The sequence below is a fragment of the Budorcas taxicolor genome, chromosome 1, assembly GCF_023091745.1.
Source record: "Budorcas taxicolor isolate Tak-1 chromosome 1, Takin1.1, whole genome shotgun sequence".
Lineage (NCBI taxonomy): Eukaryota > Metazoa > Chordata > Mammalia > Artiodactyla > Bovidae > Budorcas > Budorcas taxicolor.
The window spans coordinates 209,247,360-209,261,696 of NC_068910.1; the positions used below are offsets into that span (position 1 = coordinate 209,247,360).

General features: G+C 55.9%; 1 protein-coding gene across 2 annotated transcripts in view; it reads left to right on the forward strand.

The window, feature by feature from the left end:
* Positions 1–7,590: 7,590 nt before the first annotated feature.
* Positions 7,591–14,337, forward strand: part of COL18A1 (collagen type XVIII alpha 1 chain) — a 92,116-nt gene continuing 85,369 nt past the window's right edge. For both annotated transcript variants that reach the window (XM_052640878.1, XM_052640947.1), the window contains exons 1-2: positions 7,591–7,656; positions 7,758–7,852. In XM_052640878.1, the coding sequence (XP_052496838.1) occupies positions 7,646–7,656; positions 7,758–7,852 (106 nt within the window). In that variant the 5' untranslated portion in view covers positions 7,591–7,645. The remainder of the gene's footprint in view (positions 7,657–7,757; positions 7,853–14,337) is intronic.

Genomic DNA, 14,337 nt, shown 5'->3' on the forward strand with positions numbered 1-14,337 from the left:
TCTCTTAAAAAAATGTAGTGTTGTCCTTGGGTTTACAATATAAACCTTAAATTAATCAGAGTTTACCTTCAAGGATAGCCCCCTAACTCCTCTCCCACCACCGCCCCCCCCCCCGTCTGTCCTGATGTTATGGTCATATAAATACATTTAACTCTCACCTGTGCTATTAATGCAATACAGTGCTACTGTTTTTACTTTTTATAATTATAAATTATAAAATTTATAATTTTATCAATTATAGCAGCTATAATTTATAGCAATTAAAAATAAGGGGAAAAGATATGTCTTATCTTCATTTCTTGCATTTTTGGTGCTTATGTTTTGATAAAGATCCAGTTGGCAGACTAATATCATATTCTTTCTGACTGATGAGTATCATTTATCACATCTCATAAAGCAGGAATGTCAGCAGTGAATTCCCATAGTTCTTGTTCCTCTGAGATAGTCCTGTTTTAGCTTATAATTTTTAAAAGTTTTTTAACTGGTTCAGAGTTCTGAACCAACACTTGTTTCTCCCAGGTCTATAAAGATAGCCCTTTGCTGGCATCTTGCATGCATGGTTTCTGAAGGGAATTTACTGTAACTCTTATCTTTATTTCTCTGCATGGAATGCACACATTTTTCCTCTGGTTTCCTTAGAAGTTTCTTTTTTCACGTCTTTTATTTTTTTTCAGCAGCTTGAATATGTTTATGCTAAGGGATTTTTTTTGTTTGGTTTTATTTGTTTGTTTGACTTTGGGGCACTTATCCTGATGCGTCTGCTCTGAGCTGCTTTGATCTATGGTTTAGTTACTTTCTCCAGATATTTCCTCTACTCCTCCCTCTGTCTCTTTTTTCCATCAAATTGGATTCCAATTTTACAGACTGTTTGACATTGTCCCACGGACCTCAGATGCATAACTCTGTTTTTTTCTCATTCTGGATTCTCTTTGTGCTTCAATCTGGATACTTGCTGTAGAGTTACTTCCAGATTCGTAGAATCTTTGCTTGGCTAAGCGGCATTTACTGACCAGCCTAACGAAACCATCTCCATCTACCTATCATGTTTTCCAATTCTCGATGTTATCCATGTGTTTCTGTCTCACTGTTTCCATCTCGTTTCAGGAAGCACATTATTTTAAGCAAATGATCGAAAACAACTTAAATCTCATTAATAGTGGGATCATTAAGTATGAGTCCCACAGAATACATGTGCAACAATTTAAATAAATGTGTATAAGCTGACGTGAAAAGAGCTATTGTGTCTACACGGCAAAGTTTAGAACCATGAGTGTTACCTCGTGCATGCTTTTAAAATTTCACTAAACAACTTTCTAGGTTTATAAAGTAACAAATATCTATGAAATGCATTTTTGAAAGCCAGCCAAAGGTTAGTGACAAGGACTAATTTTGAGGGGGGCTGAGGCGTGGAGGCAGATGGGGGGCCCTTATTTGTAACATTTCGGGTTTTCAGTGATCTACAATGGAGCTAGTTCAGTTGGGTCCCTCTCCGAGTGGGATGATGGTGAGTGCAGGAATGGTGGTCAAACATGTCAGGACGGAGGCTGGAGGCTGTGTTGGGTCCCACACATCGTTGGGTACAATGCAGTCCCACCCTGGAGGCTCCATCCTGGGCTCCAGTGTCACTTGTGAAATACGCCTGCTTGCCTCCCTCCCTCCCTTCTGTTCTGCCATGCACACCGCAAAGACACCATCCCTGGGCAGGGATAGGGGCCTGAATTCTCCTGGAGGGAAGTGGGAAGACCACAAATAAATAATGGACAAGTGAACAAATAAAAGAACAAGAACATTATTGAGAAGCAGTCTGCAGGAAAGTCAAGTAGCCTGATGTGGAGGTGAGTGCTGGGCTGCTGGTGGCCATCAGAACTGCTCAGAGGACCAGGAGGCCAGGCTGAGATGCGAGGACACTGAATGTGGGGGCAGGGCAGACAGGACACAGGCGGCGCCCTGGCTGAGTCAGGGTTGATGCTCTGATGCTGCTCTTGAGTGACAGCAGACACAGGTTGTGTGCGCATGTGTGGTGCTGGGGGTGTACGTGCAGCTGGGGGTTGGTTTGCACTGAGCAGTCACCCCAGTCACCTGGGTGGGACAAGCAACACTGATTAACTTGTCTGAATGAGGCCGTGCCCCAGGGAACAGAAGGGTGGTGCTGTTTCTGCTGGAGGGCTGCCAGGTGGGCAGGAAATGAGGGGACAGAGGGTCACCCAGACCCCTTCCTTCTACTCACAGGAGTTAGCAATGCACACTTCCTTTGTATTGATGAGCCTCAGTGGGGACTAGGAATGTCCCAGGTCATTAGATGATGCACTTGAGAATTCGGGGCCCCTTCCCTTTCCCCCGTGATTCAACCTGAGCTGAGGCATTTCCATGCAGCAGGGAAAAGAGGAAATGGCACTGCCCAAAGTTAATAGGAATGTGTATTTATGAAGCTTTGGCAGTCACTTCTAACAGCAGGCTGGTCACCTCTTCGCTCGTGTGCTTCCTAACATGGTGCTATGTGGTGTTCACGGGGTGGGACATGGCTTTTCCACATACACATTTCTCGTTTAATTAGATTTTTCTTGGGGACGTAATAGTCCGTTTCACGTCCGTGTCATCATTACTTGCTGTTTTCAAATTCTGTCAACAAATCCTCCAAGAAAACCAGCTTCATCGGCCGCCCCACCTAGTGCCCAGCGCTCTGCTGGTTGGAGGCTGAGATCCAGGTGAGGCCGCTGGGAAGGGTTCGGACCTGCCTGCTGCAAAAGGCAGTGGCAATCCTCTCCTTCATCTGGCGGGTAGTTACTGAGGGTCCACCAGAGGCGGGTGTCTGGAGCTGCAGGTGAAAACACAGAAGTTGTGACGCCTGGGCCTCAGGCAGACACTGGCCGTGAGGGCAGCAGGCTCGGAAACTAATAAATATGCACTCCCACCCTGATGTGCCCGGTGGGGCAGAGAGAAGAAACGGGAGCAGCAGAAGAGGTGAGGGGGAGTCCATCAGAGGCCAGGGCCCAGGGCCAGGGTCGGCTGGTCCACTCTCAGACATGGTGGACGGGCGATTATGGCCTGAGGACTGACATGTGACAGGTCTGGAGCCAGATACGACGTTGGATACACTCTGTGTTGGATACACTTTTCGCAGCCGGCTCCATCTACCACTTTCCCTTCCCCAGTGAAAAATTACTTCTGTCTTGGAGCAAGCCCAGTGGCGTCTCTGGACACGAGAAGAAGCAGCTCGGGCAGAAGTCAGATGTCCTCCCTTTCCTGTCCCTGGCCTTGCTCTGTCTGCTGGGCCCTCGGCCCCTCCTCTACACATGCTCTCTCTCCCTGCACAAACCCACAGTCCCACCCAGGACGCACCCATGGAACCAGCAGCTGCCCACAGCACAGGTCTGACCGCAGCCGGTCCCTTGTCATTGGAAAAGCCCTGTATCGACTGAAAACACAAACACCCAGCACTGGCCGTGGAGGGGTGGAGCCTCTGTTTCCATCAGTCAAGCATCCTGGTCTTGTGGGTCCCTGCTTGGTGGGTGTCCCAGAGACCCCAAGCCTGCGTGTCACCGGGACGAGCTGGGAGGAGCACAGCTCTTCTGTGTCATCTGTCATTTCTCCCTGCGGAAGAGCTGTGGGGCCCGCTGCAGTGGAGAGGACTGGGAACCACATAAGGCACAGGAATAGAGGCCAGCGCCCAAGGACAGCCCAGCTGAAACTTCTCTCAGAAGGCTACCCACCCCTCAACCATACCACATGTTCCAGAATTGCGCTGCGCTCGGGCTGGCCCTCTCCCCAGCCCCCTTCCCACCAAGGGCCCTTGCTCTTGGATACCCTTCCCTCATCCCTCCAGAGCCCCTATGAGAGCCCCCAAGGGCCAACCCTCCCCTGCTGCCCAGACTGTGCTCCAAGGACCTCCCAGCACCAGGCACAGCGGGGGTCCTCCTTCTCTGGGAGGAGCTGACTTGGGTCTGTCGCTCCTGGAGGGCAGGGCTGCCTGCACGCAACTGCACCCGGTTCCCGGGGTGGGGGTGGGGGGCGGAGTCTTTGTGAAGGAGGGCAGGGAGACACAGAATCCAGTGCGCTTGCACGCATTTGGGGTCTTACTGTCTTCGCACATGTTTGTAGTTTGTATTTTCCTACAGTGATGGCACATTATTGATATTTGTGGATATAATAAAACTCTAATTAAAAAAAAGATGCAAAAGCCACGGGAACTGTGGAGACACCTAGCAGTGAGTCTGTGATAAGACAGTCAGTGAAAAAAATAAGCGCAAGATGTGTATTTTCACAGCTGTAAGTTCAGCAGTAATAGTGTTTCACAGTAAAAAGGCCACTTGTGTATTTTTGAAGCTGGCCTTCCCTCCAAAGCCCACAGAGGGGGGCTTGCCCCTGCTGGGGGCCTTCCGACCTGAGAGAGGAGAGACATGGCTAAACCCCAGTCCCCAGTGTGAGCAGGGATGCAGCACTGCCGTCCTATTCCAGGTTCTCCTTCCTGGAACCACGGTCAGGCCCAGTGACCTGGGTTGGGAGGGCAGGGGAGAAGGAAGAGGTTGAAGACCCCTGCCCTTCAACTGCCTTACCCAGGAGCAGGGCTGCAGCCCATGGCCAGATGGACAGATGGCTGCAAGGCCAGGAAGGGACGCTGCCAGGACCCAGTACATGCCTACCACAGACACGAACACACCACACACACAAGGACCTGAACACACTGAAATCCCACAGGACCTTACGGGGACCTCCGGGGTACAAAAGCCCTCCTGTGCTCCCCAGTCCTCATTTGTAGAAAAAGCTCAGATTAGAGCAGTTACTAATTAGAGAAGCCAGGGAACCAGAAACAAAGGACAAGCAGCCAGCCCACAGCAGCAGTGATAGCTCCAACAATGGTCAGTGATAAAGCAGGGTCCTAGCTTCTCCTCGAGGGATGCGCACAATCTGACCCATATCTTTGTTCTGCAGAAACCAAGACCCTGCCCAGGTAGAGGAGGGGGACCACATGCTGATCACAAGCATGCAGACCCCAGACTGACTGGGACAGAAGGTTGATGATACTGACTCCTGATTACCTCATCACCAACCAATCAGAAGAAAGTCCATGAGCTGCAGCCCTCAACCCAAATGCTGCCTTCTCTGAAAGCCATCGGGTAGTTTGGGTCTTTCGAACATGAGCTGCCTGGTCTCCTTGCTTGGCACCTGCAATAATAATCACTGTGGGGGCTCCCCTGGTGGTTCATCAGTTAAGAATCCACCTGCCGATGCAGAGGACACTGGTTCGATCTCTGGTCAGGGAAGATGCCACATGCTGTGGAGCAACTAAGCCTGTGTGCCATGACTACTGAGCCCGTGCTCCAGAGCCTGCAAGCTGCAACTACTGAGCCCACGTACTGCAACTGCCAAGACCAGCGCGCCCTAGAGCCCACGCTGTCCACAAGAGCAGACGCCACCGCAATGAGAAACCTGCACTCTGCAACAAAGAGCAGCCCCCACTGGCAGCAACTAGAGAAAGCCCACACATAGCAATGAAGACCCAGCACAGCCAAAGTAAATAAATACATCTTAATAATAATAATAATAATAATAATAACCCCCTCTGTACTCTCCTTCATCACCACACAGCCTCTGGCTTTGCTGTGATCTGGCGAGCAGACCCAAGCTCTGTCCAGTAACAACACTGACAGCCACACATGCACACAACTGCACACAGTCATAGGAACTGCTCACGCCCAGACTCGTGCACCCACTGCACACACGCCTACTGACAGACACACAGGCACGTGGACACCACCCAACCCCTCCATCCACCTAGACAGCAAGTTTTGCACTTCTATTCAATGCTGTTCTCTTTCATTTTTAAAAAATGTAGTCATAATCCTCTAAGTTGCTTTCTCTCATCGCCGCCATGGGCCATAAGCACCCTTTTCATGGGACCAGGAGAAGGACTCCAGGTTCGGAAGCAGGTGATGACGGAGGGGTGAGCAGGTGGACAGGTGTAGCCAGACAGGACAGACACAGCCTGGGGTGCCCAGCAGCACCCATCAGCCTTTGAAGACTGGAGGGGGGAGGGGGGGATGATGCCATGGGACTGGAATCCCAGCAGGCCCTCTGCTAGGGCTGCAGGGCCCAGGGGTGGGGGTGGGGGGTGGGGGGTAGAAGGAGGGAGAGAGAGAGGGGCTGCGGGCCACTGCAGGAGGCTCCAGGAGCAGCTTGCTGGCCAGGACCTGGGGAGGTGGTGGTTGAGAGTGGGTAGATACATACAGGAGGATGTGGAGGGGGCCAGACCAGGGGCTTGTTTTCTAGGCTGATCTAGGCTGAGAGATGGTGAGGTTGGGGCTGCCGATGATGCAGGGAAAGCCTAGCAAGGCGTGGAGAGGCCCAGAGTCTGCACTGCAGACAGGGCTCAGGGCTCCAGGCAGGAGGTGAACCAGGATCAGGAGGTGGCACGGAGAAGGAGCGGGGTGACTCCAGAGGGCTTAGCAGAGATAATAAGCCAAGGGCAATGGCCCTGGAACCCCTGAATTTGATGGCATCAGGGACCCTGTTTTTTGCAAACCCTGAGGGGATCAGATTCAGGGAAATGTGAGTTTACTTTAAGAGGCCGATGTGAGGGGCTCTGGTTGCCTGGAGAGGCCTGTGGGTGGTCTGAGGACAGGACCCCTTTAGCAGCTGCCTGGTGGAGGGAGGGACTGAGGTCAGGCGGTCAGGTGGGGGTTGGGAGCACAGGCCTGAGGAAGAAGAAATGACCAGAGCTCCCAGAGTGGCAAAGGCTCGGGGAGAGGGAGGTGAAGGGGCTGGGAGAGCCTGGAAGGCTAGGGTGGGGTGCAACTGGACTTCCAGCAGGGGGAGGGGCCTCCCAGACCAGGTCTTGGGGGCTGGAACTCCAGGGCAGAGGCCTCTTGGGGTGCAGGGCCCATCCCCTGCGAGGGTTCCAGAAGGGGCGCAACGTGGGGAGTGGGGCCTGGAGATGAAACCGTGCTGGGCACCGAGCCCGTGAAGGCGGCGAGGACGGGTGGGTTGCCACGACGCGGTCACTGTGTCCGAAAGGGTGGGCAGGAGAAGCCCAGCTGCCCTTTCCTCCAACCGCCGCCCCCTGGAGAGTAACGTCTTTGTTCAAATAGCCCTCCTTTCCGCTGCCGCATCGGACTCAGGACCCGAGGACCAATCCCCTGATTACAGTCACCTTCCCAAATAAACGCAGGGCTGTATACCCGAGGTTTGGAGCCAGAGACCCCGGGTGCCGTCGTGGGCAGCGGTAGGGGCAGGTGTGGCTGAGGCGGCGAGAGAAACACTGCGGCTGCAGAGGAAGGGTGCTAGGACCCGGGGACAGGCCGATGAGCCAGGTCAGGGGTCCGAAGCCCTCTCCTCACGTTTACTCCACTCCTGGGGCCCAGGGCCGCGTGCAGAGCCCGGCGCCCGGCCCTGCCCCTTGCTAGGGCCCGTCCCCACTTTCTTGCCTGCTCCACCCCTTGCCCACCCACCGCCCCGCCCCGCCCCTGCCCTGGTCGGTCCTCGCGTCCCAGGCCCGTCGTCCCGCCCCCTGACCAGCCCCGCCCCTGCCCGCCCCCCCGCCCCCCCCTCCCGGCCTGGCCCCCGCGGCGGCCAGAGCTCCGCCGGCCGATCGGGTGCACCGAGGCTGAGCTCGCAGCATCCCGCTGCACAGACGTCCGGCTCGCGGAGCATGGCGCCGAGGTGCGGGCCGCGCAGGGCCACGGACAGGCGGGGACCGGGAGGTCGCACGGGCTGGGAACGGGGGCGTGCGCTGTGCCCTAACCTGTGGCTTGTGCCCGCAGGTGGCCTTGGCTGCAGCCGCGGCGGCGTCGCCTCCTGGACTTGCTCGCCCACCTGGTCCTGCTTCTCGTGGTCAGCACAGCGTCCGCCGAGCCAGGTAAGAAAAGTGCCGACACGAAAGTGCCTGCGCTGGGCACGCCCGCCTCCGGCCGCACTTTGTGCGGATCTTCGGCCGGTCCCAGGCGGCTACGGCCTCAGCCCAGCCGGTATCGGCTTCGGTCCTGGGAGGCGGTCCCGGCTCTGCCCACGCGTGCAGTTGGCCCGCGGGCGGCGACTGGAGGGTGACGGGGTCGGGCCGGGGCCGTATGTCCGGAGTGTCCTCGACTGCGGGCTTCGGGCCACCTGGGCGCGCCCGGGACCGGGGAGCGGGCCGGGCTGGGGATGGTGCGGACAGTGCGCGTCCTGAGATCCTCGTGTCGTGACCAAACTTTGGCGACTCTGCGGGGAAGTTGGTGCGCTCGGCGGACAGCGCTGCGGCAGAGGGCCAGCGAAGGATCCGCCGAGGTCGCGGTGGCGGCGGTTACACGCGCTGTGGCTCGGAGACGCCCGGGCATCCGACGCCCGACCCCAGGCCTGTGTCGCCGTCACCGGCCTAGTCCCACCCAGCGTCTGGGCGGCTGCAGCGGCTCGTACCTCTGGGACCCGGCGTTGCCGCGCCGAGTCCGGCCAGTCTCCCGGGAGGACAGCGCGGGGCGGAGCGCAGCCGTGTGGTTTCCAACCTGTCGAGGCAAAAGTGCTCAGGTTTCCCCAGGGCCAGCCTTTGTGCGTCGCTCGGGCCCGGGCCGCAGGCCTCTGTCCCCGCGCCCTCTGCGGTGTCGGGTTGCGCGCGGTCCCTTTGATGCGGCCGAGCGCCGAGCAGCCGCCGGGAGAACAATGCGCGGAGGTCCGTTGTTTGGCGGCGCCCGCTGGCCGCTTCTCCCGCGTGGACCGCAGACGGTGCTCCGGAAGGCCGCTCTGGTCGCACGGAAACTCCCTTTGCTACCAGTTTGGGGGACCCCGTTTCCACCCAGACGGCCGCCCGGGTCCTCGTCCCAACAAGCCCGGCAAAGTCCCAGGAGGAGCTCGCAGTGGGGGGGAGGTGGGGCTGCCGGACCCGAGGGGAGCCCCCATCCCCAAAGAGTCGGTGTTTTTTCACAGGTAGACCGTTCGCTCTGACACCCGTCCTGGGCAGCCTGCTCCTCGCGGCCAGAGTGACTGTTGACTGTGGTCACCAGAGCAGCCACACACCTGCTGCCACAGCTGGCCGGGGAGGGTGATGAGCTGGGGAGGCTCCTGGGAGACAGCCACGGTAATCTTCATTGTTTCCAGTCGGCTTGGTCACCAGGTTAAATAGCAGCGCAGACCTTTAAAAAATGTAACCACCTCATAAAGACACGCTTTTAAAGAGATGGTGTGGAAAGCACCTGTTTGTAGAGGACCAGGTAATTCCTCATGGATTTGTGTTAACCTGGGGGGCGGAGGGGGTGCTTTTAGGGAGTGTTTGTCCTTGCCGGGGTCAGTCCTCTGATTTCTTGGGGTCCTTATGACTGCCTGGAACTACTGCGGTGGCTTCCTGGGCCACCCCCTCAGGCTTGTGCAGGAATGTGTAACCACAAAGCCTCTTTTATAATCATGCATCCTCTTGGGAAAGGAAGGACATTGAAGCATCCACACCTCAGCTTATGAAGTTTTGTGACCAAGGGGAGGAAATCAAGGGTGGTGACTGAGCATTAGAGAAGGAAAAATAAAATGTAATGTCCACAAGCTTTGGTGAGATGAGAACTCGGAGGGTGTTCAAGTAAACGCAGACTTTGGGGGTGGTGGGGGGAGCGTGACAGCTCAAGAAATGGTGTGTTTTATCTTCTGTCCCACCACGTGGCTGCTATGGGGCTTTGCATAGTCCCAGGTCCTCTGGGAGGAAGGAAGCCCCTTCCGAGGTGCCTGATGGAATGCAGCTCTTTCTGTTCCCTGGGGCTTAAAGCAGGAAGTAGGCTCAGCAGGCTGTGCACTGCCCACCCCTCCCCCTCGTGGGGAAAACTCAGGTCCTGTCCATGCTGGGCCAAGTCCCTTTGGGGTGGGGTAATAGGTGCCCCCTCTAGACACTGTTGGAGAAGAGTTAATGTATGTGAAATCCTGACTTAGCAGGGGCTCAATTTGTCCTGGAAATGCTTCAGAGTTCCTCTTGAGAGTCAAAAACGTAAGCCCTGTTGGCTGATTTGAACACTTTTTCTGACCTCAAATGATGCGTTTTCCCATGTCTCTCCCTGAGCTGCGCTTGACCCCGCCCCCAAGTCTTTTGCTGTTTTGCCTGATTCTCCTGACTGGTGCCGTGAGCTCCCGCATAACCAAAACCCACAGGGACACTCCGAGTGGCCTTACAGCCTGGAGGCTCAGAGCTGCCTGCGGTCCCATTCCTGGAGAAAGTACTGGGGTGGAACCTGTTACAGTGGCTTTCTGCTGTGGGTCAGTCCTCTAGGGCTGAGGAAGAAGGACCTTGCCCAGTGGGCATTTGCAGGATGGCCGGGACTAGGCTAAGAGCCTAGACTTGGGTCATCTTGGCTTTGGCCCCTCCCACAAGTGATATTGGGCTCAGGCTCTCAGCTCCCCCCACCCCACACCCCCAGACCCGTGTGTCCCACCCTTTCTCACCACTAGGACCTCCCAGCGTCCATCAGTGGGTCCAGGTCTTAGCTGATAGCTGTGGTTCCCCTCCCCCACTTCCTGGGTGGTCCTGCAGGGTTTGGGCTTGAACAAGACACAGCCAAGACCCCACATGTCCCTGCATCTGCAGTGTCTTGATTCCGAGTCCACAGGACCTGAGTAAGAGACCTAAGCTGAAGAAGGAGCTCTCATCCAAGGCAGGCTTGTTTCGAGGGGCTGTGTCATTGGGGAGTCTTCAAGGTTCAGGTGCAGGACCTCTAAGATAGTTTTGAATTTCAGCAAAACTTGTTTTTCAAGCACTTCTGCTTTCCTTTAAAAGAAGGAGGGGGAAAATCCTTGCACAGAAACCTAGAAGGAGAGAAACTGACTCCATCCAGAGCTTGAGGGGCTGGGTGAGCCTGCCCTGCCCGGCCCACTTCACCCTGAAAATACAGGTGCACACATGCTCAATAAATGTGCACACACATGTGCACACCCACACACATAAACGCACACATGCATATGCAAATACACACGCATGTGTGCACATACATGCACACACAAATGTACACATGCATACGAAAATATGCATGCATATGTGCATACATGCACAACAGATGCACACACGTGCACACATGCACTCACACGTTCATGCACAAATATACATATGTGCACAGACATGTGTGCACACATGCACACACATAATTGTGTACACACATGCACACACTCACTTTCTCCCCACCAGAGTGCCTGGCTCTCTCTTCATCTGGGTTGTTGGAGATGTCCTGGGACTCCGTGGGGGACAGAATGAAGCAAGACCAGTCTTCTGACATGATGGCTAGCAAACCCTCTTGTGGTCTGAGCACTACTAGGAAGGACTGGTCAGCAGAGGGGGTGGCCCCCAGGGCCAGGGGCTGACTTCCTGCCAGCACTCAGGGGTCAGATGCAGTGGGTGAGGAGCAAGCTGGTCTTGCCACAGCTGTGGCTAATAAGCAGCTCCCTGCTCCATGTCCGTCCTCAGTGGCCACCCATCACCCCATGGCACGTGCCCATTTGCAGCCCTGGTCAAACGAGGTGTGGCCACCCTGGTGCCTGTGAGGGCAGACCACAGATGGCACATTCTAATCAGCTCTGCTCAGAAAGTTGAAGAATCTGGGTTAGCTGTCATCTGAGAGAGAACCCCAAAAAGGCCCCTCTTTTATGGCCAAGCACCAGCTGTCTGAGGTCTGGGTAGAAGGTGACATTGAAGGATATAACACACAAAACTACCCAGAACTGGATGCTATTGGTGGGAATAGGGGAGAAATTACTGGGAAAATGAAAATATATGTTTAGCATGCTCATAAGATGATTGAATTTGATACATTTTGATGGCAATGCCCCCGGGATGATGAGAACTTTGCTGGGGGAGGGGCGTGTTGCTGCAGTGTGCCTGGGAGTTCCCACAGCTCTACCCACCTGCCAGGTCATGTGGCTTCTCTGGACATGCCTGCCTCCCAAATCTGATGGTAAAGGGTCTGAGAGGAGCCCTCCACCAGGTACAGCTCCTTCCTGAGGAGGACTGGGCCTCTGAGCTCCACCCTACCCTCCTGCCGATTTGGGAGCAGGGGGAGGGGTGGTGGGCTTCGCCTCGCTTTCCTGTCCTAAGCTGGGGCAGGTGCCCCGAGCAGCAGGTGGTCACACTGTGAAGCTTCTCTCTGCACCGGTGTGGTGTCTGACATGCCTCGTGTTTACTGCTGCTTGTGGTATCTCCTCAGAGAAGGCAATGGCACCCCACTCCGGTACTCTTACCTGGAAAATCCCATGGATGGAGGAGCCTGGTAGGCTGCAGTCCATGGGGTTGCTTAGAGTCGGACACGACTGAGTGGCTTCACTTTCACTTTTCACTTTTATGCTTTGGAGAAGGAAATGGCAACCCACTCCAGTGTTCTTGGCTGGAGAATCCCAGGGACGGTGGAGCCTGGTGGGCTGCTGTCTGTGGAGTTGCACAGAGTCGGACACGACTGAAGTGACTTAGCAGCAGCAGCAGCAGCAGTGGTATCTCCTAGTGGTCTTCCCCAGTGGCTCAGCGGTCAAGAACCCACCTGTAATGCAGGAGACCTGGGTTTGATCCCTGGGTCAGGAATATCCCCTGGAGGAGGGCATGGCAACCCACTCCAGTATTCTTGCATGGAGAATCCCATGGACAGAGGAGCCTGGTGGGCTACAGTCCACGGGGTTGCAAAGAGTCAGACACGACTGAAGCGACTGAGCACGTGGTGTCTCCACCCTTGTCTGGGACCTTGCAGTGCCCACTGTATCGCTCAGGGATTCTCCAGGAGACACAGTGCCCCGCTGCTCCCTGCTACAGCCTGGTTCCAGCAGGGTGTGGATGGGTGATGCGCGCTGGCCCCTGGGGTCATGTTTTCCATTGGCAGTTCTGGGCTGCCCTGAACGCCTGTCAGAAGGAGCTTTAGATCACAGATGCGCTGAGTCAGACGAAATTTGGAGGCTGTGGGGCAGTGTCTGTTCCGCCAGCCTGCCTGCAGGGGCCCGTCCGCAGCCCCAGCTCCTCCGGCAGAGGAGGCAAGCCTCAGCATGGCCTTCTGGTTGTCTTCAGTGAGCGCCCAGGAAGGAGGGCTTGTTTGCAGGCCGGCACATCTGTCTGGAATTCCACGCTTGTAGCTGGGGACGCTCCTGGGCTGAGCCACCGTGACGAGGGTGGTGGGATAGGGCAGCGGGACCCAGCACTGGACTGGCGTCACAAGTGGGACTCTCAGCCACCCCTGGTTTCTGGATGACAGGAGGCTCTGCTATGGGTCTAGCTGCCCAGGTGCTGGCCATGGTCAGGGTTGACCTTCACGGGGTTTTTTCTTACAGAGGCCATGAGACCAGAACTGAGGGCTTGCAGACGGTTCTGCAGGGCGACAGGATGGGCCTGTGTGAGTGGAGCTAGCTAGCATCTAGGTGATGGGTCACTGCCGGGGGCCTGGCTGGACACTGCAGAAACCTGCTTGTGTGCCTGATGGACGGGTTTCAGTGGTTTTCATGGAGCCCAGACTGAACCTGCAGATATCACACCTTATAACTTTATTTTATTCATCCAGTCATTCGTTTAATTTTGGTGTCAAGTTCTCATTTTACTCTTTGTGCTGTTCCTTGAGCAGATTCAGGTCGGGCAGTCAGGCTTGCTTGTTTTGAGTCTGAGCTCAAATCTCAGAGCTGGTACCAGGCTCAGGCAGCTGGGTCTGTTGTTTGCACAGAGCCTGCCAGCGCGGGCGGTTCTCGGTGAGCCGAGAGGTCCCTTCTGCTTTGAGACTTGAGCTGGCGAGAAAGCAGCGCCTGGAGGGCCCATCCTGGCAAGGGCATACCGTGCTCAGGCTCCCACCTAGCAGAAGGGATGGGAAGGGCCTGGGGGGAGGGGTGCCCACCAGCTGCTGGGGGTTGGGGTTGGGGGCACATCTGCTGGGACCTGGATCCAGGGGCCCCATGGCTTCCAGGATGAAAGGACACCGTTCTTCCTCGTTCCCATTTAGGCAACCAGGGGACTTCATCTTGGTGCGACTACAGTGATTTATGTGGCTGCTTCTGCTGCGACAGTGCCAGGTGGGAAATCCAACCCCCCCACCCGTCCTGTGAGGAGGGCAGGGTCATAGGAGGTGACATTCCAGGACCCCCAGCAGCTGGCCCAGGGCCTGATGCAGGGTGTGCTGACCCTCTGAAGGCTGAGCACCCTGTGTCCCGTGCCAGCTAGCCAGTCTCACGGAGTCAGGGTTTCTCCCAAGCGAGGGCTCATGAGTCTCGAGGGACAGCATCAGGATTCGCACTAGAGAACTTCTGAAGGCCTTTCCTTCGCCCCAGTCAGTCTGGGGCTGGCAGGTGGTGGGTGGTGACCCCAGCCACATGGCCTGGGGCCACTGACTTCCTCTTTCCTGACTCACCTTTGAGCACCTCTGTGTGCGCCCTGCCTTGCCCGATAGGTAG